Raw genomic sequence first — 26,065 nt, 5'->3', positions numbered from 1 at the left:
GTTGTTTTTTAAGAAATTTATACATTTCATCTAAGCTGTCAAGTATAGTGCCATAAAGTTTTTCATGATATCCTTTTGATGGCTATAAGATATCATCTTCTGTCTCATTCGTGATATTGGTAACTTGTGTTTGCTTTTTTTTTTTTTTTTTTTCCTTGATCAGTCTTGCTAGAGTGTACCTATTACTTTTAAGAACCAATTTTTGGCTTTGTTGATTCTGTTTTCCATTTCATTGATATTTGGTCTTATCTTTATTATTTCCTCCTTTCCTTGTTTTGGATTAAATGTTTTTATTTTTCTATATTCTTATAATGGAAATTCAGATTGTTGACTTTAAACCTTCCAGTAGAGGCATTTTAAAGCTATAATTTTTCTTCTGAGCACTGCTTTAGCTGCATCCCATCAATTTTGAGATATTGTGTTTTCACTGTCATTCAGCTGAAAATATTTTATAATTTCCCTTGTGATTTTTTTTTTCTTAGACCCATGGGTTATTTGCAAGTACGTTGTTTAGCTTCCGAGATAATTTTAATATGGAGATTTTTGTATAATTGTTGCTGTTGCTTTTTTAACAATTAATTAGAGGTTTTTAAAATATATTTATTTATTTATTTATTTATTTAGGCTGCGCCAGGTCTTAGTTGCAGCATGCAGGATCTTTACTTGCAGCATGCACACTCCTTAGATGCAGCATGCAGACTTCTTAGATGCGGCATGTGAACTCTTAGTTGCAGCACGCACGCGGGGATCTAGTTCCCCGACCAGGGATCGAACCCGGGCCCCCTGCTTTGGGAGCACAGTCTTACCCACTGGACCACCAGGGAAGTCCCTGAGTTCTAATTTAATTTTGGCATGGTCTGAGAACGTTTTCTGTGACTTAAATCTTTTCCAGCTTGTGGTCCAGCAGACGGTCTAGCTTGATGAACACCCCACGTGCACTTGAAAAGAACGGATATTCTGCTATTGTTGGGCGTAGTGTTCTGTAATGTCAGGTCACATTGGTTGATAGTGTCGAATCTTTTACAGCCTTGATCATTTTTTGTTTGCTTGTTCTATCAGTTCCTGAGAGCAGTGTGTTAAAATCTCCAACGAGAGTGGATTTGTCTGTTTTCTCCTCCAGTTGTACCATGTTTGCATCACGTCTTGAATCTCTATTACTAAATGCGTATACACACAGGATCATTATGTCATCTTGACGTACTGACCTTCTCATCCTCGTGCACATCCCTGTTTGTTTCTTGTAAATATACCTTCAGTTGAAGTCTGTCTTGACTGATATTAACAGCTCTACCAGCCTTATGCTTATCATTTGCAGGGTATACGTTTTTCATCCTTTTGCTCTTATTCCATTAGCATTTTTATATTTCAAGTGCAGCTCTTGCAGATGACATGTAGTTGGCCTCTCCCCTGTGTGTGTTGGTCTCTTCTCTCATTCTAAGGATGCTTGTCTTTGGGTTCAGGACCATCTCATCATGAGATCTTAGTTATATCTGCAAAGATCCTTTTGCCAAATAAGGTCACAATCAGAGGTTCCAGGGACTAGGACATGGACATATCTTTCTTCTTTTTTTTTTTTTATTTTATAAATTTATTTATTTTTGGCTGCGTTGGGTCTTCGTTGCTGCACGCGGGCTTTTCTCTAGTTGTGGTGAGCGGGGGGGGGCTGCTCTTCATTGTGGTGCGCGGGCTTCTCATTGCAGCGGCTTCTCTTGTGGAGCACGTGCTCTAGGCGCGCGGGCTTCAGTCACTGTGGCACGTGGGCTCAGTAGTCGTGGCTCGAGGGCTCTAGAGCGCAGGCTCGGTAGTTGTGGCTCGAGGGCTCTAGAGCGCAGGCTCGGTAGTTGTGGTGCACGGACTTAGTTGCTCCGCGGCATGTGGGACCTTCCCGGACCAGGGCTCGAACCTGTGTCCCCTGCATTGGCAGGCGGATTCTTAACCAGTGCGCCACCAGGGAAGTCCCTGCAAGAAATATGATACAAACATTTGCAGGCAGCAGCAACAGCAGGGCAACTCTGCCTGGTTTTCCAACTGTGCCCTCCCTAGTCACGTGGATAAAAACACCCCTTCATCTTCCTAAGGAATCCCCTAGAAATGGACCAAAGTCACGCACTTGTAATTCAGATGTTACAATCACATCCAATACCAAGGTTGTCTTTGAGAACAACCAGTGCATTCGCATCTTCTGAGAACAAATCATAAAAATATTCCCTGTGACCAGGGAGTGGGTTGAGCTTTTGATTGGCGTCGTGGAGCCGTGCCAGCCCCCAAACCAAGCCTTCTTGTCTATTGTCTGAAATACGGCTGGAGAGCTGAAGTTATATTAAAAGTAAACGAGCTTCTAGTTCAAGATAAAAACTTTTTTTTGGTACCAATTTAATTCCGGTTTCTAAAGCTGAGGTAGGGAAGGCATCATTGTCTGTTTAGTGAATTCTGGCTCATTTTGGGCCTTCCCACGACAAATCATTCATCGTGGAATCTCTCCAAAGCACAGGGGAAACACCGAAGGCATAAAAGTGCCCTCCCTTTTCATTTCCACAGACTCCACTGGCAAGATTCTTTTTACATAAATACAGAGCCATACACTTGCACCAGCCAACTTATTCCCCTTTTAACTCCATTGTTCACCTCTTTTTCCTCTTTTATATAAAGGATCATTTCCTAAAAGCCTCTGATTTTTCTGTACTCATTTCAGTTGCAATCACTGTCGAATAAGATCTTGGAAATTATCACCAAGAATAAAGGAAATGAGAAGTCTGCAATAAAGTAACTTGACAGGTGCTTAGAATGAATAAGAACAAATCCAAAATGATCCTGTATTAATTTTTTTCAGCGTTAATATTTTTCTTATTGAAGTATAGTTGATTTACAATGTTGTGTTAGTTACTGCTGTACAGCAGCAAAGTGATTCAGTTATACATACATACACACTTCTTAAAAATAATTCTTTTCCATATGGTTTATCATAGGATACTGAATACAGTTCCCTGTGCTATACCGTAGGACCTTGTCGTACATCCATTCTATATGTAATACATTGTATCTGCTAATCCCAAACTCCCACTCCATCCCTCCCTCAACCCTCTGCCCCTTGGCAGCCGCAAGTCTGTTCTCTGTGTCTGTGAGTCTGTTTCTGTTTTGTAGATAGATTCATTTGTGTCATATTTTAGATTCCACATATAAGTGATATCATATGGTGTTTGTCTTTCTCTTTCTTACTTAGTATAATAATCTCTAGTTGCATCCATGTGGCTGCAAATGGCATTATTTCATTCTTTTATGGCTGAGTGATATTCCATTGTGTGTGTATGTATGTATATATATATATATATATACACATATATATACACATATATACACATATATATATATATATATACATATATATATATATATATATATATATACCACATCTTCTTTATTCATTCGTCTGTCGATGGACATTTAGGTTGCTTCCATGTCTTGGCTATTGTGAATAGTGCTGCTGTGAACATTGGGGTGCATGTATCTTTTTGAATTAAGAGTTTTGTCTGGATATATGCCCAGGAGTGGGACTGCTGGGTCATACGGTGCTTCTATTTTTAGTTTTGTAAGGACCCTCCATACTGTTCTCCATAGTGGCTGCATCAATTGACATTCCCACCAACAGTGTGTGCGTGTGTGGGGGTGGGGGGGGCTCCCTTTTCTCCACACCCTCTCCAGCATTTGTTATCTGTCGACTTTTGAATGTTGGCCATTCTGACCGGTGTGAGGTGGTACCTCATTGTTGTTTGGATTTGCATTTCTCTAATAATTAGTGATGTTGAGCAGTCCTGTATTATTTTAAAGCGCCGCCACCAGTTAATGTTGGATAAAGTAAGGAAACTGGACAGCAGTGTTTCAGTAAAAAAGAGAATTTATTACCAACGAGGTGAAAATACCTGGTTACATGTGGGTTGGAATGCAATAATTTATGTGGATTTCTGACAGGCTTTTACTCTAACTTTTCATGTGTTTACAGAAGCAGAATTCCACCTTCTGCCATTTGCTGCTGGCCTAGTCTTCCTTCTAGAAGTCAGTCAGGGGAACACCCCCCCCCCCACACACACACAAGAAGGACAGACTCCGGGTGGGGGGGCGGATTAGGCCGCCTGGCTGCTCTCCGCAGCACAGTCTCAGAACGTTACAAAATGCCAATCAGTGATCAGACCCTCCAGAATGCTTAGGTTCTGCAGAGCCAGCCGGAGGCCCGGCCAAAGCTCTCACCTGGGAGGCGCTGCAGATGCCTCTGAAGCCTGGCTGTGTGCTGGGGGCCTGACAGAGACCCTCACAGACCTCTCAGGGTGAGCGAGGTCTGGCGTGATGTCTGTCCAGGTCCCCAGAGCCCAGGGGGAGGGTCCGGCAGCCAGCCCCCTGTGGCAGAGCGCATCGTGGGCCCACAGGGGACAGGCCTCGGGCCTTCACGCAGTGCAGCCGTGCCAAAACCTCCCTCGCCGACAATTAGGGGACGAGAGCTCAACGGTAATGGTAAAAATGTACAAAAGGTCCCTTTTGCAAATATTTATAGCTAGTAAGATAAGAGCATAGCTAGTAGTATCCTCAGTTAAATAACAAGGCACCATCTACATACACATACACGCTGTGCACCTAGGATGCAGAGGCAGCGGAAACGGACACGAGTATCTGGTAAGGGTTTGTCTGTGCTATTTTAGATGGAACGCCGACCTTTGGTCGAAAAAAGTCTCTAGGTTTTTTCATTATCAAAAACGTTGCATTAGTTAAAAGGAAAAAACCCAGCGCTTGCGTCAGCTGGCCCAGCCCTGTCCAGACAGCCTCAACCCAGTGTTGTCCCCCTCCCTGGGCAGGCGCGGGTCACCTGCTCTGTCGGGGGACAGCAAGGGCCGGCGCAAACCTGTTCAACCACAACGTGCTCATTTAAAATACACCCCTTCTCGTGAGCTTTGCTGGGAACAAGAGGTCAGTGTCTGGCTGTTGGGCTCCTGTAAGTAAGTCTGGTGCTTAGTATTTGGTGAGTGAGTGAAGTGGAGGAAAAGCAAGACCCGAGGTCTGCAGGTCACGGGTGCTCCGGCTAAACTGCTCCCGGCTGGCCTGGTGCTGGCCCAGGTCGTGGTTCTGGAGCCGTCTAGACAGCACAGGGTGACTGACTTCTCAGCAGAGTCTGCCTGACAGGCACCCCAGCCTGAAACGGTCCAGTTTAATCAGCTAAGTCCAGGAGAGAAAGTGCGACACTATCGGTCTCGTAACTGAGGCCAGAGAGCCAAACAGGCCCCCGCAGCGGGGCCCCCCCCGGTGCCCCCCGCCCCAGGCTCAGGCCCGCCTTCCCTGGGGAAGCGCCAGGAGCCGGCAGGAGGCGCATCCCTCGCTCACAGGGCACACGCGCCCTCGGTTACTCGACCTTCCAGATGGCGATCTTCCCCTCCTCGCGGCCGGACCCGCTCAGCACGTATCTGTCCTCCGCGGAGCACAGGGTCTTCACCATGTCCGTATGGGCCACCAGCTCCTTCTCCACCGTCTTCCTCTCGGCATCGATCACGTAGATTTTCCCCTTGGACCTCCCCTGCGACAGCCCTGTGCCGCCCACCCAGATCTGCTGAGGAGAAGCGGGCACCGCACAAGCAGCCCACTCAGAGGAGTACGGTGCTCCCTCGGGCGCCCCCGGACCCACGTCCTTCCCGGCCAGGCCTTGGTCAGCAGCCCCGGGGCCGCCTTACCTGCTTCTTCACCCTGATCATGCAGTTGATCTTGGAGCAGTCCTGCAGGTGGATCCTCTGCGGGGGCTGGGCGAGGTCCTGCAGGCTCCAGATGTAGATGTCGTCGTACCCGGCACAGGCCGCCCAGAGCTGCTCCTGCTAAAGTGGGATGGGTCACGACGCGGGCGGCGGCAGCCCAGTGGCACGGGGGCGCCGGCCCAACCTGACGCACTGGGTTACCTCGGGCACGAGCTGGAAACCCAGGAAGGAGGTGCTTATCTCTTTAAAGTTCTCTCCGATCTTCAGTTCTTGACGAAGAAATCCAGCCGTGGTCACGACCACGATACTGTTACCGGTACCTGCAGGACGGCAGAGCCAGCATGAGGGGCAGGCAGAGCGAACTCGGAGCACAGGGATGAAAGCGCCGTGAGGGCTGCAGTGTGACCGGCGGGGCCACGGCTCCTGTACCACGTCTGACCGTGGTGTCGGCATCTGTAACTGTAGCTGCCCCGTGGCGCCTTCGCCTTTTCTCGTGGGGACACTCAGACCATTAGCCCCATTTTTACCGACGAGGAAACGGCTGGAGTCCAGCGCCCTCTCCTGAGGCTTTCGGAACCCTTCCTGCCACGGTTATTTGGCATTTCCTATCACTTGAGGCCACGGCGTCTGCTACCCCTGGCGGTGACGATTAGAACTCTAGGTGACGGTGCCCCGCCACGGGACACATCTCTCTGTTTAAGCTCCCCTCTGTCTCTTTCTATTACTCACTCCAGCGAACCAAGAGTTTCCACATCATGAGAGCTACAGGTCATCAAAATTAGTACAGCAGGGAGGAGGTGAGATCAAGGCTACAGGGGAGACGGAGTCAGGTTCCAGGAAAGGTGAAGAGCTGCAGGGCTGTCCTCTCCTGGCTTTTATTGCCTGCGTCCTCCACCTCCCGCCCTGTGCTGAGGCCACCAGGACAGGAGGACACAGGCCTGCCCTCAGGCAGTGCCATCTGGCTCCAGAGGGAGGGGGTACAAGTCCCCAAGGTGGGCTCCGGCTTCCTGTCATGGTGAGTGGACTCCAGGTCCACAGAGAAATGACCCCTCTGTCCTTGGCTGCCCTCAGGACTCGGAAGCTCAGCTGGGTTCTCAGTCACAGGTGGCGAGAGCCCGCCCATAGCTCTCTTTCCTGCCTGAGACCTAATAAGCAAACCCCAGCATCCCTCCTTTTATCCCGAGATGCCGTTATCCACTTGGACTAATTAACAGGGCCCCTAGGGTGCCGCTGCCTGTTAGCAAGACCTGGGTGGCAGGAAGTCCTGCCAAGAGGCGCTAATGCCCCCCGGGGGGCGTGCCGACCAGCACGCTCACCGCCCGCCAACACTGCACAGGGCGGAGTTCACAGCGACCCTGCCTGTGTGAGCACGTAGGGGCCCTGCTGCACACGGAGCGAGGGATGGGGGCGACAGATGTGGGTGAGACCGATCACTGCCCTCGAGGTGGGCCAGGTGCCCAAAGGGAAGGCGCCCCTGCCGTGGGCGGTGGAAGGGAGGAGGACCTGGGGAGAGCTTTGTCCACGAGATCCGGGGAAGCGGTCCTCTGGGGTAACTGTCACCAACCCTCACACTCAACGGACGCTCCAAGGCCCACTTTCTGCCTCTCGCATCTCCCAGCCGTCAGCGTGCTCTCCTGTGGGAGGGATGGTATTTCCATCTCACTTTTCAGATGAAGAAACGGAGACTCCAAGGGTGCAGGGGACCAGCCCAAAGTGACCAGTCATCGGTGACAACGCCTGGATTTGAACCTGAATGCACACGGAGGCTGCAGCCTGAACCACAGGTGTGCCAGCAACATCACAGAGCAGACCTCCGACCACAGGGAGCAGGAACGGGGTCCGCTCCCTCCCAGAAATGTCAGGCCTGGGGGAGGGGCAGCGCTGCAGTAAAGGCAGCTTCCATCCAGACGTAGGGAAGGCACGCAGGGTCTGAAATACTGGGACGGAAGTAGAAAGGGAAGCCGGGGACCCTCAGGCTCACCTCGCCAAGGGCCTGGGGAGGAGTCAGAGGCGTCGCCTGTCCCCCACCACACACACCCTCAGGCCACACCTCAGTGCCCACGGACCACAGCTGATGAGTGACCAAGGCTTTAGCTGTTATCCTTGTTTAGATAAAGACTTGGAACAACACTTCACAGCAAACACTCTCTTTTACCCAAAGAAGCCCTGCTTTCCTCTTGTCCTTTTCTCATTGTTGTTAAATAGGAAAACTACTTACTGTACTTGTTAAGTTGAAAAATAAGAGGGATTCCATCCTGAAAACAAGGTTATCCGTCCTCATTCTAATCTGTTATGTCTCTCACTATATTTAACAGGCAACTTTTGGTCCAAAATGCATCCATGGATGGACACACACACATCTGACAGTCACTGGAGATCAATCAAAGCTGAGGGATACGGTCTTTGAAAGAAAAGAAAGAAACTCAGTGAGCTGCACAGTTACCTGGGTTTCCTCTGAGGGGACTTCCCGGCTCTCTGTGGGGCACTGAGGGATAAAAATTCTAGCAGTACGTAGCAGGCCATCTTGGTTGAGGGTATAGTTTGGGGCTGCCGCTGCCAGTGTGGCTGGAAATAGAGGGGGGATATCCCCCAAATGAGGGATCCCCAAAATGCATGTATAAATTCTCCTCATATCCTTAAGGGGCTGACTCCTACTAAACTGTGTATAAACCGCAGAACTGGAACATTCAAGACCTGAAAAGAGACTTCACAGCTCCCCAGGGCTACAGAGATAAGAGTTCAAAGTTCTAGCTCATTCCTGTAGGAAAGGCTTGGTATATACCTTGGGCATTGCTCGAAACCCTAAAAGGGCCATGCTGTAAGAACAAAGACCACATACCAGGACTAAGGTCAAAACTGAAATATACTCACCCTAGAAAAGCCTAAAACCAAGCCTCTCCCCAGGATCAAGATGATCTGCCAGTAATTTAATGACCTTCTAGAACAAGACTTAAGGATATAGTCCAGAGTCTCCTCAGCATGTCACTAACAGTATCCAGGATGCGGTGAAAATTACTACACCTGTGAAGCTTGAAGATGTGACTAAAAAACAACAGGGAACAGTAAACAGAAGCAGACCCACAGATGATCCAGTATCCAGCAGACAAGGACTTTAGACCAACAATTACAAATATGTTTTAAAACTCAGAGAAAGATATGGAGAGGATGAGTGAAGAATATAGGATTTAGGAGAGAAAATCAAAGTTCTTTATAAAATAAATGGAAGTTCTAGAACTAAAATGAAAATTTGCTGGATAGGTTTAACTGCAGACAGGACACAGAAGAAGAAAGGTTCGGGTCTTAGCCAGACTAAAGCACACAAGAAAAAGAAGGAAAAAATTATAGCAGTGCCTTAGACCTGTGGGACATTATCAGATGGTCTAACTAATATATAATTATATATAAATTATAATATATATATATATATATATATATATTACTAATATATAATCAGAATCCCAGAAGACACGGAGAGAGAGAATGGGCAAGAGAAATATTGGAAGAGGTAATGGTTAAGTTTTCCCCAAATTCAAGAGAGTAAACTGCAAGCAAGATGAACACAAAGCCCTTCACACCCAAGCACACTGTAGTCCAACTCATGCAAACCAGAGACAGAATCTTAAAAGCAGCTACAGAAACCACATTATATTCAGCAGAACAGTGGGAATGACGGCAGACCTCCCATCAGGAACAAGCTAAGCTGCAAGACAATGGAATGGTATTTCTAATGTGCCGGGAAAAAAATAAAAACTATCAGCCTAGAATCTGTTTACGACAGACTCGTATCATAAGAAATACTACAGGAAATTCTTAAGGCTAAGGGGCAATGATGCAAGATGGAAACCTGGATTTTAAGAAGGAGTGAAGCTCAACCAGAAATGGTAAATATATGGGCAAAAATAATTTTTTTCTTAATTTCTTTGAAAGACCATTGAGCACTTAGGCAAAATTTTTTAAAATAGGTTTATCACAATCATAGAAATAAAATAACTGCATTTAACAACAATAGGAAAGGGAGAGAAAGAGGTAAATGGAATTAATTTTACTGCTGTGCTCTGTGTCCATTATACATGAAGTGGTGTGTAACAGTTATTTAGATTGTTAGAAGGTAAGGCTGCACATTGAAATCCTTAAAGCAACCACTAAAAAGTGGAACAAAAAACACAGAGCCAGGGACTTCCCGGGCAGTCCAGTGGTTAAAACTCCACACTTCCACTGCAGGGGGCGTGGGTTCGATCCCTGGTTGGGGAACCAAGATCCCACATGCTGCGTGGCATGGCCCCCTCCCCCCCAGAAAAACCGAACATAGAGCTAAAAAGACAATAAAGAAGATGAACTTGAATTTAAGAGCAGTCTAAAAGGAGGCAGGAAAGGAGGAACAAAAGAAAAAAGTACAGATGTGAAAAATGGAAAAAAAAAAAATAAGTAGGGTACACTCAACCATGTGATTAATCGCCTTGAAAGTGAGTAGACTGATCGGCACAGGATATGAACAGACATTTCTCTGAAGAAGGCACAGAGATGGCAAGTAGTCCATGAAAAGATGCTCTACGTCATGAGCCATCGGGGAAATGCAACCAGAGCCGCAATGAGACGCCACTTCACGCCCACTAGGATGATGACGATAAAAAAAACAGATACTAACAGGTTCTGCTGAGGATGGGGAGGAACTGGAAGCCTCGTATACATACCGCTGGTGGGGATATAAAACGGTGTGGCAGCTTTGGAAAAGAATGACAGGAGAGCCGATAACCAAGCTGTAGCATTCACGCGATAAAAAGAATGAGCTATTGCTACTCAGACACTGTGGATGAATCCTAAAAACATCATGTTGCCTGAACTGAGCCAGATGAAAAGAACACATGCTGTAGAGCCCATTTATAGAAAGCTCAGGAACAAGCAAAACAAATCCATAACAGAATTCAGAAGTTGTTTCCCTCGAGTGGGGGCCACCTGGAAAGGGGCACAGAGGGACCAGTAGCGGTGATGGAAATGTTCTGTGTCTTGATTGTCGGGTGGTTATGTGGTGTATACTTTCGTCAACAGTACGGTACAGGCACAAAAACAGAAATGTAGATCAATGGAACAGGATAGAGACGCCAGAGATAAACCCACGCACCTATGGTCACCTAATCTATGACAGGGGAGGCAAGAATATACAGTGGAGGAAAGCCAGTCTCTTCAATAAGTGGTGCTGGGAAAACTGGACAGGTACGTGTAAATCAATGAAATTAGAACATTTTCTAAAACACCATACACAAAAATAAACTCAAAATGGATTAAGGACCTAAATGTAAGGCCGGACACTTTTTATAAAACTTTCAGAGGAAAACACAGGCAGAACACTCTTTGACGTAAACTGCAGCAAGATCTTTTTTGACCCACCTCCTAGAGTAATGAAAATAAAAACAAAAATAAACAAATGGGATCTAATGAAACTTAAAAGCTTTAGCACAGCAAAGGAAACCATAAACAAAAAAGACAACCCTCAGAATGGGAGAAAATATTTGCAAACGAAGCAACCGAGAAGGGATTAATTTCCAAAATACACAAACAACTCACGCAGCTCAATATCAAAAAAAAACAAACAACCCAATCAAAAAATGGGCAGAAGATCTAAATAGACATTCCTCCAAAGAAGACATACAGATGGCCAAAAACCACATGAAAGACGCTCAGCATCACTCATTATTAGAGAAATGCAAATCAAAACTACAAAGAAGTTATCACCTCACACCACTAAGAATGGCCATCATCAAAAGATCTACAGGGCTTCCCTGGTGGCGCAGTGGTTTAGAATCTGCCTGCCAATGCAGGGGACACGGGTTCGAGCCCTGGCCCAGGAAGATCCCACGTGCCACGGAGCAACTAAGCCTGTGCGCCACAACTACTGAGCCTGTGCTCTAGGGCCCGTGAGCCACAACTACTAAGCCTGTGCTCTAGAGCCTGTGAGCCGCAACTACTGAGCCCTCATGCCGCAACTACTGAAGCCTGCTCACCTAGAGCCCGTGCTCCACAACAAGAAGCCACCGCGATGGGAAGCAGCCCGCGCACCGCAACAAAGAGTAGCCCCTGCTCGCCGCAACTAGAGAAAGCCCACGCGCAGCAACGAAGACCCAACACAGCCAAAAATAAATAAGTAAATAAATTAATTTTAAAAAATCTACAAACAATAAATGCTGGAGAGGGTGTGGAGAAAAGGGAACCCTCCTATACTGTTGGTGGGAATGTAAATTGATACAACCACTATGAAGAACAGTATGGAGGTTCCTTAGAAAACTAAAAATAGAACTGCCATATGACACAGCAATCCCACTCCTGGGCATATACCCAGAGAAAACCATAATTTGCAACAAGATACATGCACCCCAATGTTCACTGCAGCACTATTTACAATAGCCAGGACATGGAAGCAACCTAAATGTCCATCAACAGAGGAATGGATAAAGAAGATGTGGTACATATATACAATGGAGTATTACTCAGCCATAAAAAAGAACAAAATTATGCCATTTGCAGCAATATGGATAGACCTAGAGATTGTCATACTGAGTAAGTCCGAAAGAGAAAGACAAATACCATATGGTATCACTTGCACGTGGAATCTAAAAGAAAAGGTACAAATGAACTTATTTACAAAACAGAAGTAGAGTCACAGATGTAGAAAACAAGCTTATGGTTACCAGGGGATAAGGGGGGGAGGGATAAATTGGGAGATGGGATTGACATATACACACTACTATATATAAAATAGATAACTAATAAGAACCTACTGTATAGCACAGGGAACTCTACTCAATACTCTGTAATGGCCTATATGGGAAAAGAATCTTAAAAAAAAAAAAGTGGAGATAGATATATATATATATATATATATATATATAACTGATTCGCTTTGCTGTAACCTGAAATTAACACAACACTGTAAATCAACTATACTCCAATAAAACTTTAAAAAAACCACAACAAACTGTACATACATTTTGTGCATCCCATCATACGTAAAACATGCTTCAATTTAAAAAAAGTGTTCACGGCCATCACCCGTGTTACCTGGCACACACCAGGGAAGACTTCAAAGTGCAGGCAACCTCTGCGGTAATGCTCAGAAAATGCAGAACCCACGCCACCAGGCACAGCGTCTGCACCTCCCCGTCACACCCCGAAGTGCCCCCCTCAGACCCATAGACGTCCCCCCCCGAGGTCTGTGCTGGGAGGGGCAGAGGGGAGCACACAGCATGGCTGGGGAGACGTGACCCGCACGCAAACAACTGGGCCACAGAGGGCTGCCGGGAGGAGTGGCAACGGCCCCCCGGGGAACAGCGAGAGCAGAGACGAGGAGCAGAGGGGAGGCCGCACAGGGAGTAGCGGCACCGGGGATGTAACAAACTCAGGAGGGATGTGGGGAGCCGGGTGCATCAGGAAGGAACCAGGGTTTCACAGTCAAAGTTGGAAACGCGTGGGGCAAAGGAAAGGGGCGTTGGCTTCCCTGCCGTTGCCTTTTCCTGGCTTAGCCAGGAGCCAAGGGCAGGGACCAGGCACTTACAGCACCAGAGGCGGCCGCCGTGCAGTCTGATGGCCGAGAGCCCGTTGCCCGGCAGCTGGAACCTGCTGGTCACCCGCAGGGAGCTCGCGTTCCAGGCCAGGACTGTCCCGTCCGCGCTGCACGAGTACACAGTGCTGCGGGGAGAACACGCGTGCAGGAGCTTAACTGTGGCCCTGAGAACACCGTGTGCCTTTTCAAGTTCCCACCAGGTAAAGCATCCACAACACGGCCAGTGAGAGACGCCAGCGCCGTCAGGGTGGCGGGTTTCTGAGCGCCCCCCACCCACCCCGGCACCTCCAACATGGCTACTGGCTCCGCCAGGAATTGTGAACAGAACCGTAAAGGACTGTTAACTAAAATCCACCCCTCCCGCCAGGGGCCGGGAATGGCACACGCCCCCTCCAAGCTCAAGTCCAAGGGTCGGTGACTGGCGGCTGCGGGGAGGTGGGCTCAGCTAGCGCCGTGCACGGCCCTTCCACCACCTGATGGTGTGTCATCTTCACGTGAGGGCCTAAGCCCACCCGACTGAGGACAGGCGGCACCCCTGAAACTCGGGGCACAAGGGGATGGGGGTGGCACAGAGGGAAGCGGCAGGAAAGCTTAGGAGCCGTGGCCACCTGCGCCCAGGGCTGGGGCTGCCCGTTCAGGGTGGGTGACCTCAGCATACCTCACACACCCACTGAGCCCCGCTTCCTCACAGAGGGGAACGGGGACCCCGCCTCGTTCTCACGTCTCCCCCTGGGCACCTGCTGTGTCCAGGCCCTGTCCCAGCACGGGACACGGCAGAGAGCAGGACAGACACGGGGCTGCCCTTGGGGGGCTGGCATTCTTAACGTGCTAAAGCCGGTGAAGGATGAGGTAAATACATCTTACAGGTTGAACTGTGTCCCCCAAAAAAGATATGTTGACATCCTAGCCCCCCAGCACCTCAAAATGCCACCTTATTTGGCAGTAGGGCCTTTACAGAAGTAGTTAAATGCCGCTAATAGTGTGGACCCCCATCCAACATTGACCGGTGTCCTCATAAGAAGGGGACATTTGGACACGGGCACACAGGGGATTCCGTGAGAAGACACGGGATTAGGGTGATGCGTCTACAGGCCCAGGACGGCAGGCAAACACCAGAGCCAAAGAACAGGCAAGGAGGGCTGGGTGCCAGCTGCTACAAGCACCCCATGCATGCTGGACTCGGTCTCCAGCAGAGGCCGCTTCTCTGCACCCATGATGACCCCACCACACAGGAATGTCCCCGACTCACCTTCCAGACCCGCTTCGCTCCCCCTGCCCAGCCCGGGCCCTGCAGGCCATGGCCCACGGCCATGGGAACCCTTCCCTCTGGGACCCCTGACCCGCGCAAGAGCCAGATGGCCCCTCCTCCCAGGGGAGCCTGGCCGGACCTGGGTGCCTGCGCTCGGTCCTGCACGACCAGACCCGTGACGCTGGAGCGGTGGTCCGTGAGCTGCTTGTTGCAGGACATGCTGTGGACGTTGATGATGTAGATGACCGAGTCCTCCGAGCCGACCCACACCTGGCTTTGCTCCGCCATCACCATGCAGTTCTGAGGGGCCGAGGAGAGAGCAGGAGAGCAGTCAGTTCCCCGTGTTCCCGGCAGTCGGTTCTGTCCTGTACACTCACAGCCAGGCTGAGCCGCCGCTCAGGGACCGACAGGCTTAGGGTCCTGCCGGCCTCTGGTCACGCTCTTGTCATTCGATCAACACATCATCTTGCTGTGTGTTCCTGTTTAAGGATGCCTCTGACCCTTGAACGACACAGGTTTGAACTGCATGGGTCCACATTTTCTCTGTAAAGCACATTCCAGCCTCTGGCACCTCAGCTCTATACTAGGGCACCATGTTAAACAGCAAAATCATGATAAAAAGCACAAAAATGCGAAGAACATGGCACTAAGCTAAATAGGCCGTGAAAAGGACACCTGTCTACGGTTTGAGCTGAACCAAGAAGGCAGAGTCGCCTTGCTTGACCTCGGCTGGGAACGTGCACACAGCTCCCATTTCTCCCTCCTCCGCAGACGTGCATGTCTGTGGAGAACCATGAAAGCGCCGTAAGTTTCTGCTCTGGAGCTACAAATAAATTTTAGCGGGTAGCTAAGTTTGCAAATACGGAACCTGCAAATAATGAGGACAGACTGTATATTAGCAACAAACAAAATGCCAGTGCTCTTGCAGCTAAGAGAGCGCTCTCGGGGATTCCAGCTTAGCAAGGTCAATGCCAGTGACTATCTTTAGACTTTCTGAAATTAGAAATTAAGGACTAAAACACTGAAGAGTTATAAAAGCCACATAAACGTGTGAAACGCAAATGTGTCTGCCTGTACATCTCAACCAACCCGATCGCATCCCTAAAAAAGTGTTCCCTAAACGTTTCCTGAGCGGTGTCCGACTTTATCCATGATACGGGCAACATTTTACTGGTAACCGAACAAGGGTCTCAGATTGTCAGATCCAAGCAGATTTCAAAGAGCACAGTTACATCACCGTGGAGGGGCTGAGGCTAGATCTAATCCTGTATAATCAGTACCGCTGGTGCTTACTGTTTGTTACTTACCTTCGTCAGAAGAAAGAGCTCATAAAAAGTGATAGCTTTAATTCTACCAACAAACATAAGTTAGAAAAAGATGCTACCTTGCTAATTTCAGAATTAATCATTTAAAAAAGCCCTTTCTTTTGAGGCATCTACCTGAGAATTGTTGTAACATTTTGGTAAAATGTCTTTCTTTAGTGGCCCAAAGATATCTTAGATAAACCACTTGGAACTTCAAATTTCAGAGGAGGCAGCATTTTCTAGAGATAATTGCCCCAGTTTCTGTCTTGTTGAAACAGTACAAAATATCCCTGTGAAACCAGTGGGAGGACATTTTCACATAATTGGATAACTTTCTGCTTTAATTAAATGCTACCTGGCCTAACTGGGGAGCAGTGCAGCCATATGATTTTATTTTCACAAGGATTTTAAAAGTTATTCTATTATTAAACAGTCTTTGAAATGCTTGTAACTAAGAATCAACGGGAGAAAAATTAAATTTTAGAATAAGAGTGAAGTCCTTAATTTCTCCTCCTTGTTTTTCATTTCATCTAAAGCGTTATTAGACTTTTGTAATATTTTACTTTAATGTGTCTTGGATCCCGTTCCTTTATCACCTGAGGCTCATTATTTGAATGCGGGGGAAAATGGTTTAGCAACTTCTTTAGAATGATCCCGCACCCTCTTGGCAACATACATTTGAATTCACAGTATTTCTGTTTCACCCCAGTTTTGAAAGCATAGATTGTCACATTATCTTCAGATGGTGGAATGTGGCCATCAGAGTTGATGATACTAAGTAATGAGGAACACTTAGGTACGTAAATTTCACTACACCATGCCTTTTACATTAAACGTGAAAAAAGAAGTTTTGTGTTAAAGGAGTTGGCCTGAGGATTTTCCTAGCAAGAACCCCTTGGGACAACGGCTTCTTTTGCGCCCTCAGAGGGTCTTGAACGGGATGAAGCCCAACAAGGAGTAGGTGTGACAGCATTTTGAACAGTAGGGTGGTATCGCCAAAGATAACTGGAGTGCCGAGTTAAAAGGCAGCCCCACTGGAAAGGAGCCACTGATCGCCCCTCAGCTGGAAACACGAATTCACACGACCCGTTCCAGGCGTGGAGGCCTTGGGGCACCTGGCTGACATCACGTAGTACAGAAATAAGAAATGATTTTCAAAGGGCTGTGGCAAGGCCTTGAGAAGTCTCCAAAAACCAGGGGGCTGATCCTGGTGGCACTGAGGGCTACAGACCTAAAACTTGACCTCGGGTTTGTAGGGGGTGGGGTGAGGTTGTGTTTGCATGAATATAACTTTTTTTAAAAATTTATTTTATTTATTTATTTTTGGCTATGTTGGGTCTTCGTTGTGGTGCACGGGCTTCTCATTGCAGTGGCTTCTCTTGTTGAGGAGCACGGGCTCTAAGCGTGCGTGGGCTTCAGTAGTTGTGGCACGCAGGCTCAGTAGTTGTGGCTTGCGGGCTCTAGAGCGCAGGCTCAGTAGTTGTGGCGCACGGGCTTAGTTGCTCCGTGGCATGTGGGATCTTCCAGGACCAGGGCTTGAACCCGTGTCCCCTGCATTGGCAGGCGGATTCTTAACCCCCGGGCCACCAGGGAAGTCCCTTAACTTTCTTTTAATTAAATAAAGTTGACTAGGCTATCAGTCTAAAAGCTCAAAGAATTGAGGTTTCTCAACCACGAAATAACTATAATATCATGCAGATTTGACTGAAATGGTTCTTAGTTTTCAAACCCAAATGTGTTAAAATGATTCTAGTGTCTGCTTTCGGTGACTGACAATGTAAATGTGAGACTACCACACTGCCCTTTCCATGACCGAAATCCTGTTTTAGATTTCAGAGTGGGGGGGTGGTTAAAGCTGTTATCTGCTCACTTAAAGAAGAACATTTAAGTGAAGGATGGAACAAGCTTACATTTTAAAACTCGAGATAAAAATCAAAGCCCTCCGACCTGCAGGATTCGGTGACACCGTGGGATTCGTGTGTCCCGCTGCCTACACAGGTGGACGTGTTCAGTTTCCAAAATCACAGGTTAACCCGGAAGCTGACTGAGTACTGTGCGCGTTCGTTCACTCACCAGTTTAGAAGTGCCCACTTTAAAGCAGTGCTGGTGAACCGTCCAGGAGGAAGCATCAAACACGACCACCTTGCCTTCGTTCAGGGCGCACCATAATTTGGGGTGAGCGTCCTCAACTTTTTCTGCTGGGTCAAGATGCCCTAAAGAGGAAAGCAACCCGAAACGGTGAAACCCTCTGCTGCATCAGCACGTGGTTCATACACGACTCAGGTCCTGCCCGGCCCCTGCTCAGCCCCAGGTGCCACCCTGGGTGCCCAGGATCCAAAGGTGAGCACGGCCCGAGCTTCCGTGCCCCTCGGAGCTTCGAGTCTCGGGGACAAGCTGGCTCCAGCTAGAGAAACACGCAGACAGACGGAGCCCGGGGGTGGTGGCTTCCCTGAGCCAGGATCTGGAGGAGGCCTGAGAATTCACTCGGGGGCAGCGTTTCAGGCAGAGGGAAGTGGGCGCAGGGACAGAGGAAGGAGGGAGCCTGTGGGCACGTCCCCGAGGGCAGCTGGGCTCCCGCTGCCTCACGTCACCGCCAGCACGACGCCTGGTCAGCGCTTTCCGTCTTGGCCGTCCTGACGGCGTGAAGACTCTGGTTTTTCAGTTGTGGTTTATTTGCGTTTCCCTGATGCCGATGAGGCTGCTGGCTTTAGCTGGCCGTCTGGATCTCCTCCGTGGTGAGGCGTTTACGTCTCCTGCCCGTTTCTGAATCGGGCTGTCTCATTCTCCTTGACTTGTAGCCGTTCTTTAAATATCCCCAACTCGAGCCCCTTGTCGGTTCTCTCGTTTTGTGAACATCCCTTTCCCAGTCTGCAACCGCCACTTTCACGCGTTTGGAAGTTTCTTTTAAAAATCCTTAACTCGGGCTTCCCTGGTGGCGCAGTGGTTGAGAGTCTGCCTGCCAATGCAGGGGATGTGGGTTCGAGCCCCGGTCTGGGAGGATCCCACATGCCGCGGAGCAGCTGGGCCCGTGAGCCACAACTACTGAGCCTGCGCGTCTGGAGCCTGTGCTCCGCAACAAGAGAGGCCGCGACAGTGAGAGGCCCGCGCACCGCGATGAAGAGTGGCCCCCGCTCGCCACAACTGGAGAAAGCCCTCGCACAGAAACGAAGACCCAACACAGCCATAAATAAATAAATAAATTTAAAAAAAAAAATCCTTAACTCGCCAGTCTGTTCCTTTATGGCTAGTATTTTTTATATGCTATTTGTGAATTTTTTCCTTACCGTAAGGTCATGAATATTTTCTTCTATGTTATCGTCTCCAAGTTTCATTTGTTTATGTTTCTGCCTTTCACGTTTAGACTGTGAAGTGACGGCCGCATGTGATCTGAGGTGTGGTCGAGCTTCATCTTCTCCACACGGACGCACAACATCCCAACGCCTTCTGTGATGGAGACCGTCTTTCCCCTCCCCTGCTCTGTAGCACCACCTCCGTCGTAAGTACAAGAAGTGTGAATCTGCCAGTGTTTCTGGGGTGTTCATGCCAGTGGTCTCCTGGCCGCCTTGGGGGAGATCTGCCCACTGAGACACAGTCTTCAGTCCCCCAGAGACTGGGGTGATCTGAAGCGGGGCTTAGTGCCCGGGGCCTGGCTCCCTTGACTCCCGGAATTCTTGGAGGGGTTGCCGCTTCTTGACGGGTGCGTCCTGACCCCATGCTCGTCCCCCTGACCCCACACGGCTGGCCAAAGCTCTCTCGGCCACTGTTTCCAGTGCCGGCAGCCACTGCATGGGAAAAGGGGCCCCCCTGTTCTCCTTTGTTTTTTTATACTTTGTCTGGCCCTTCTAGATGTTCTCAGAGGGACGGGAACTAGCCCATGATGACAGGAAACCCAGGGTCTAGTCAGGCTTAATTTAAGGGAAACTAGCGTAGATCTAAGGACAGCTCTCTATTCAGATGCCGTGATGAAAGGTGTCTTGGTCTGTGCTGTCACAGCCGAGTGACATCAACAGAGAGCCTCGACTGGATAAATGAAGTCTCCAGAGGGATGGGCTCGGCCGCTCTCTACTCTCTTTCATCTGAGATCTGGTGCTTTACTGGGTCTTCTGGACGTTCAGGGAAGAGAGAGACTCTCCTGCCGGGAGGCTGCTTTGCCACAGAAACTCAGTTTGCCCGTCGGAAACCGTGTGGAATGGAAACTCCTGGCTGTGGATCGCTGGACTGCCCCGCGAGGTCACGAACCTCGGAGGGTGAAGGACGGGGGTGCACGGACACCGCCGCCGCTGCCAACTCCTGATGCGGACGGGGCGACACGGGGCGACCGGACTCGAAGGCTCTCTTCTGCACGGAACTGAGCTCCTTTGTCCCCAACACTATAAACCTTGGAGCAACGCTCTGCTGCAACTCTCTGCAAGTCAGAACTAAGTAAAAGCATTTGGACAGCTGTACGCCTGTGACACAGGGCGGTCTTTGTTTACCCCCAGGCCCGGGCAGCGACCCTGTCTTCTTGCTGTCATCACTCTGACGCAGCTCGTAGGGGCCTTGAAAGTCTGTGGGACCATCCGACCACTCCAAGCAGGAAGAGCCGTGTTGTCAGATGTGCACGTCAGCGTAGGAGGTGCAGCCATCCCATCCCGGTGACAACGGGCTTGATCCGACCAAAGACAGAAGCGCAGGGCCTTTATCCACCGGACGTGAGGATGGCGAGGCCGGACGGGGACTCAGCCCCTCACGGCCCCGCTCCAGCCTCTGAGTCCACAGAGAGGCCGCACCTCATTGCTCAGGGTTCCGCCCTCCAACAGTAGAAAACCACCTGGTCCCCGTCCACCCTCATCCTGCCATTGCCCTTCCACTTCAGCGCTGACCCTGACCACAAGTCTTAAGCTCTCAGGTTGTTCCAAACACAGCAGCGACATAAGCAACAAGGTCCTACTGTACAGCACAGGGAGCTATATTCAATGTCCCGTGATAAACCACAATGGAAAAGAGTATGAAAAAGAACGTATATATGTGTATAACTGAATCACTTTGCTGTACGGCAGAAATTAACACAACGCTGTAAATCAACTATACGTCAATAAAATTTAAAAGAAACACAAACAGCAGTGACAAAGCAGGGAATGGTCTTCACCTGGGGTGTAGAGCAGGACATCGATGGCGCGTGGGAAGGTCTCTCCCGCGGAAGGGTTGATCTTGTGCTTCAGGGTTTCTGAGGTCGTCTTTGGAACTGCCATGGGCACTGAAATGCAGACACAGGGGGGATTAGTCCCCCAGACTCGAGGAGACCCACGTTATCCAGCAGCCTTGCACATTCCGCTTTCCTTAGGATATTAGCTCTGGGGTAAAACTTCATAATTTGTGAAGATGACGCTCTCTTTAAACTGGACATTAAAGTAAAGCCAAGCGTATCCGGCCAGAGGGCATTTGCCAATGTCTCACATTGCTTTTTGTTTAAACACAGCTCTCGAGCTAAATGATCTGACCTCTGTCCACACTCAACCGTTACGTACGGTCTAGCCAAGAGAAGACTTTATACGTTTCTCCATAAATCTAACCCACGAGTGGTTTCTCACCCTTGTCACGTAATGTGGCTGCCGTGGGTGTGTCCTGTGTGCTGTAGGACATTTAGCGGTATCCCTGGCCTCACCCAGTCAATGCCAGGAGCAACCTCCCCACTGCCACACACACACACACACACACACACACACACACACAAACCACAAATATCTCCAGTCACTGCCAAACGCCCCACCCCAGGGATGGGGTGCAGATTTCAGAAAGTTTCATTTTTAGACCTTCCATCACGAATGGACCATAAGCTATTAAGCCCAGGATCATGTATGGTTGCCTCATTACGCTTTACACAAGGGAAAACAGTTCTTGATTGGGAACAACAAGGGATCAGGGACACTGAACTTGGACCATCCCCCCTTTGCTGTATGGAATTAAAGAGTGTCATTTGTTGGGTGCTGCCATGGTACCTTGTGTATGTTATTTCCAGAGAAGTGAGAAGGCTTTTCTGTAAACTCTTGACAAAGATTAGGCATGGGCTTGGAGTGGTTTAAACAGCTGGAGTGTAGTGTGTATTTGATTTTGTTCCTAATTAAGGGGGGGAAAAAAACCCAGCAATCGATGTCTGGTTCCAGGACTGTTGACAGGAGCGCCTCCAACTCACTCCAGCAACTGGAGCATCCAGTCTGCTCCCAGAGAGGGGGGGCCTCGGACCAGGAAGCTCCAGGGATCACGCAGGTAGTGACAGACACAGCAAAGAGGAAAATGCACCAAGGGGAACCAACACATAACTGAGGCTTGTTTGCCCTAATTCTGGGATGACAGTTTAAACAACAGTGTCTTCCTGGCTGTGTATACCCAAGAGGAATAAAACACATGTCCAAACAAAAACTTGCATGTGAATGTTCACAGCAGCACTATTCACGACAGCTAGGAAGGAGAAAAACGCAAATGGTCAACGGAGGACTGGATAAACTGTGCTGTATCCACAGAGCGGAATACATGCAGCCACAAAAGGAATGAAGTAGTGACACCTGCCACTCGGGTGAACCCTGGAGCGTGATGCTACACGAAGGAAGCTAGACACACAGGACACATTCCATATGAGTTCACTTAGAGGAAGTGCACAGGCTAGGCCAAAATGTGGCAAATCCACAGAGACAGAAAGGAGGTTAGCGGTTGCTTAGCAACTGAGGCTGCTAAATGTATGGGGCTTGTTACTGGGGTGATGAAGATGTTCCAAAACCCACTATGCTGACGACTGTACAACTCTGAATACACTCATACCAGTAAGGTGTGCACTGTAAACAGGAATGGTATGTGAACTATATCTCAATAAAACTGTTACTTTTTAAAAAGTGCATACAGATAGAACTAGATGTCATCTTAAAAACATCCTACAACTTGTTCATCTGTGTTTCATGAATTAGTTTCATGTTGTGGGTTTAATCTAGCACATGTGACTTCCGGCACATAGTAATGTTAATAGCGATAAGTAATCCTCTATTCTCTGCTTCTTCATGCAAAGCACAGGACAGTTGGTTTTAGGAGATCATGTAAAAGTTAGAACAAAATAGAAGTAGCTAAAATGATGCATAAAGCTATTCTCACCTATTTGCTATTTCCTAGACTTGAAAGATCTTCTAAAAATAAAAAATTGAGCTTACCACCAACCTCTGTATGGCTTTCAGAATGTGAGAGCCAGATTTAAAGCTACAGGCGGAGATCAGAGAATTGCTATGGGGGGAAACTGACTGAATCAAGAGAAAAAAGAGAGATGGCCATCGGGGGCCTCCACGCGCTCATGCAGTGAGGTCCAGCAGCCAAGGGCAACCGGGCCCAGAGGTCCCTGCAGCTCTGCAGTGGGCGTGTGTCCGACCGCAGAACTCCAGCGACCATGATGGCGATTCCGTGAGTCACTCAACAGCCTTCCACAAATTTCTGCTCTGCTTGAACCAGCCAGCAGCAATTCCGTTGCCGGCAGCTAAGATTCAGGACCGATATCATCCGGTGTAAAGTGGACTCTAATAACCCAGACACTGAAACGATGAGGTGCCTCGATGTGTCCTTAGGAGCAGAGAGCTCCGAGGTGTTATTAAGTGAGAAAAGGAAAGATGCAGAACAACATGTGATATTCAAAAATGAAAAGTACAGAAGAAAAAAATTTGAGACATTTGGGATTGGTTCTAATTGATAAGACAAAAGTCAACCAGATAAAAATCACTTAAGACATAACTCAAGCCACCATGGCTGCATTGAACACATGCTGATCTTACTTTCGTTCTTCATCTTATCAAAGTAAGATAACTTGGAGGCCGCATAGATGGCGCCGGGCGACTGCAGTGCACCGACGACGGCGTCCATCAGCAGGACGTGGGTCAGTGCCTGCTGGACGTACTGGGGGTCCTGTAGGAGGGACAGTCATCTCAGCACAGCTTCACTGAAATCATTTCACTCTAAGACTTTGTCACGTCACATAAAACAACACTTTCAAAGATGTGTGTTTTTCAAAGCCACGTGAAGAGTTTAGATTTGGATTTGATGTCATGTAATCATGTCCCCTTAGCTGAGACAAACACTGGCTGTTTATACCAGGGGTCGGCAAACTTCTGTAAAGGGCCAGGTGCTGAACATTTTAGGGTCTGTGGGCCATGCAATCTCTGCCACGACGACTCAGCTCTGCCGTCAAGGGCAAAGGCAGCCACAGACACTGTAAAGGCGAGGGTGGGGTGTGAGCCCGTACGACTTTCCTTAGACATCTGCCAGCCCACGGGCTTTGATGAGCCAGTGTGTGCTAAATAAACCAGTGGGTATAAAACCAAACAGTGAGCCCCAAAGTCACAGAATATTGGAATCTTAGGACCTGGTCCCCGCTTCCTGCTCCAAACAGAAACACTCCTTCTGTTTCCACGACCTTGGGCTCCTCCAGTGACAGAACGTCCATCACAAACGGCAGCTCTCCCACCACTGAACGTACGTTCTTCCTGGCGCTTTCCACTGGGTGCCGCCCTCACCTGCATCTCCCTGAGGATCCGTGGGCACACCTCTCTAGAACCTTCTGAACTGCTCCCTCATGGGAGTTCCCTATTCGTACTCTTTGCCCACTTTGTTGTGGGTCTTCCTGTCTCATCTTGCCATTTAGACAAGACAAATATCTCCCCCGCACCGTGTGTCCTCATGTCTTACCCTCCGTCCATGGTACCCTTCATGACTAGGAAGTCTTAATTCGGTGTGATCAAAGCCATCAGTTTGGCCCAAAGTAAATGAAGGTACAGAAGTCCCTAGGATATAAATGTAACCCTCTGGAAGGAATCTAACACCTCCCCCCAACCAAAACCCTAATCCTGTGAAGGGGAAAAACGAAGAGCTGCTTAGAGCAGGGTGTGCCCAGACCACCCAGCTCAGACCTGCCGGAGTCCAGCCCCCGACGCTCCCCTCCCTGGGATGTCACCCGGGGCAGGGGGCAGTGCAGAGCGGTCACTCCCACAGTCCACCCACACCACCCTGCCAGCCCTTGCGTTTGCCCCCAGGGCATCCCCCAAGACCCCAGGGCTTTGCACTGGGCCGCATGCACCACAGCATTCTTAATGCCTTCTGATGAGACCTCATCTAATTCAATGGATCCCGTGCCCAGGCCCAGGCCCAGGCCCAGGCCCAGGCCCAGGCCCAGGCCCCAGTCCCCCGTCCCCCCTGGCGTTATGCTGAGCATTATTATAGAGACATGAGCCTTGGGTGAGAATAAAAAGGCAGCCCGGGCCCCAGACCTTGTGGTCGTCGGCCAGCTTCTTCCCAGCCCACATCTCCTTCACCATCAGGTGCCACAGGTCACACTCTGTTTTAAGATTAGCTTCAAAGACTTCTTTCTTGGACACCATTTTGATTTTTAAAGTGGGAATTCTCAGGAGCAGAAAAGCTACTGTGGTGCTTCTGACTTCCTGCGGAGGGAAAAAGAGGCAAGTAAATGAAATGACACCCTCAGGGACCCTGGAGTCAATAGGAAATACATTTAGGGGTGGCGGTCTGCACACACTGAGGGGACCCGAAGGGCACTGGCTGACATCCCCACGTGAAGGCAGAGTCCTTGGGGCTGGCCTGGGGCTGGGGCTGCCCGGGCGGAGGTCCAGCAGGACCCAAGAAGGCCCTGAAGTACCCAGAGCCTGGTGCCGGGGGTGGGGTGAATAGGGGCTCCTCCAGGTGATCTGTTCTCAGAAACGGGCGACAGGGAGTCAGGGTCACGGCGGTGTCTGGAGCTCAGCGAGCCTTCCTGGTGGGTCTAAGTGTGACCTGTCAGCCACACGTCGACAGAGACACACCGGTGGACTCGTCCAGAGCGTTTAAAGGTGCTTCATTCTTTCACCTCCTTAAATCTCTGTCTCTGGACTTCTGGGAGGAAGCCCATCAAAGCAGGCTCGGGGGGAAAACTGAAGGAACCAGTGAGAAGGTGCGTCCACTGGCCCAGCCTTAAGCATGGGCCACAGGGGAGTTCTCATGCCTCTTCTGTCTCTGGGAATATGCAGTAACTGGATTAACACATCTAACACGCCGCTTATAAATTTAGGAAATAAACCTGGGAAAATAAAGGTAAGCCATGAGTCACGATCTCAACCCAGATTCCCTTAGTGGGGAAGATGACATTTAAAGTTGTTATAAAATGGACAGCGTGGGCCAGCCAGGAACCTGAGCAGGAAGTGTGAGATGGAACAGCTCACAGGGGCTGGCCCAC

At 49.1% G+C, this 26,065-nt stretch overlaps 1 protein-coding gene across 5 annotated transcripts in view; it reads right to left on the bottom strand.

Moving 5' to 3' along the window:
• Window positions 1–96: 96 nt before the first annotated feature.
• Window positions 97–26,065, bottom strand: part of DENND3 (DENN domain containing 3) — a 65,194-nt gene continuing 39,225 nt past the window's right edge. Inside the window, exons 15-23 of one of the 5 annotated variants that reach the window (XM_068525727.1) lie at window positions 25,107–25,277; window positions 23,619–23,748; window positions 20,963–21,070; window positions 17,908–18,047; window positions 14,670–14,830; window positions 13,273–13,406; window positions 5,928–6,046; window positions 5,709–5,846; window positions 97–1,959 (exon numbers count right to left, since the gene is read on the bottom strand). In XM_068525727.1, coding sequence (XP_068381828.1) covers window positions 1,933–1,959; window positions 5,709–5,846; window positions 5,928–6,046; window positions 13,273–13,406; window positions 14,670–14,830; window positions 17,908–18,047; window positions 20,963–21,070; window positions 23,619–23,748; window positions 25,107–25,277 — 1,128 coding nt within the window. In that variant the 3' untranslated portion in view covers window positions 97–1,932. Of the gene's footprint in view, window positions 1,960–3,896; window positions 5,588–5,708; window positions 5,847–5,927; window positions 6,047–13,272; window positions 13,407–14,669; window positions 14,831–17,907; window positions 18,048–20,962; window positions 21,071–23,618; window positions 23,749–25,106; window positions 25,278–26,065 lie in introns of those variants that run through there. The other 4 variants (XM_068525723.1, XM_068525724.1, XM_068525726.1 and 1 more) reach the window with 4 other exon arrangements.

The sequence above is a fragment of the Eschrichtius robustus genome, chromosome 17 (genome assembly GCF_028021215.1).
Source record: "Eschrichtius robustus isolate mEscRob2 chromosome 17, mEscRob2.pri, whole genome shotgun sequence".
Lineage (NCBI taxonomy): Eukaryota > Metazoa > Chordata > Mammalia > Artiodactyla > Eschrichtiidae > Eschrichtius > Eschrichtius robustus.
The sequence above is the reverse complement of the archived record's forward strand: the minus strand, read 5'-3'. Positions and strand labels throughout refer to the sequence as shown.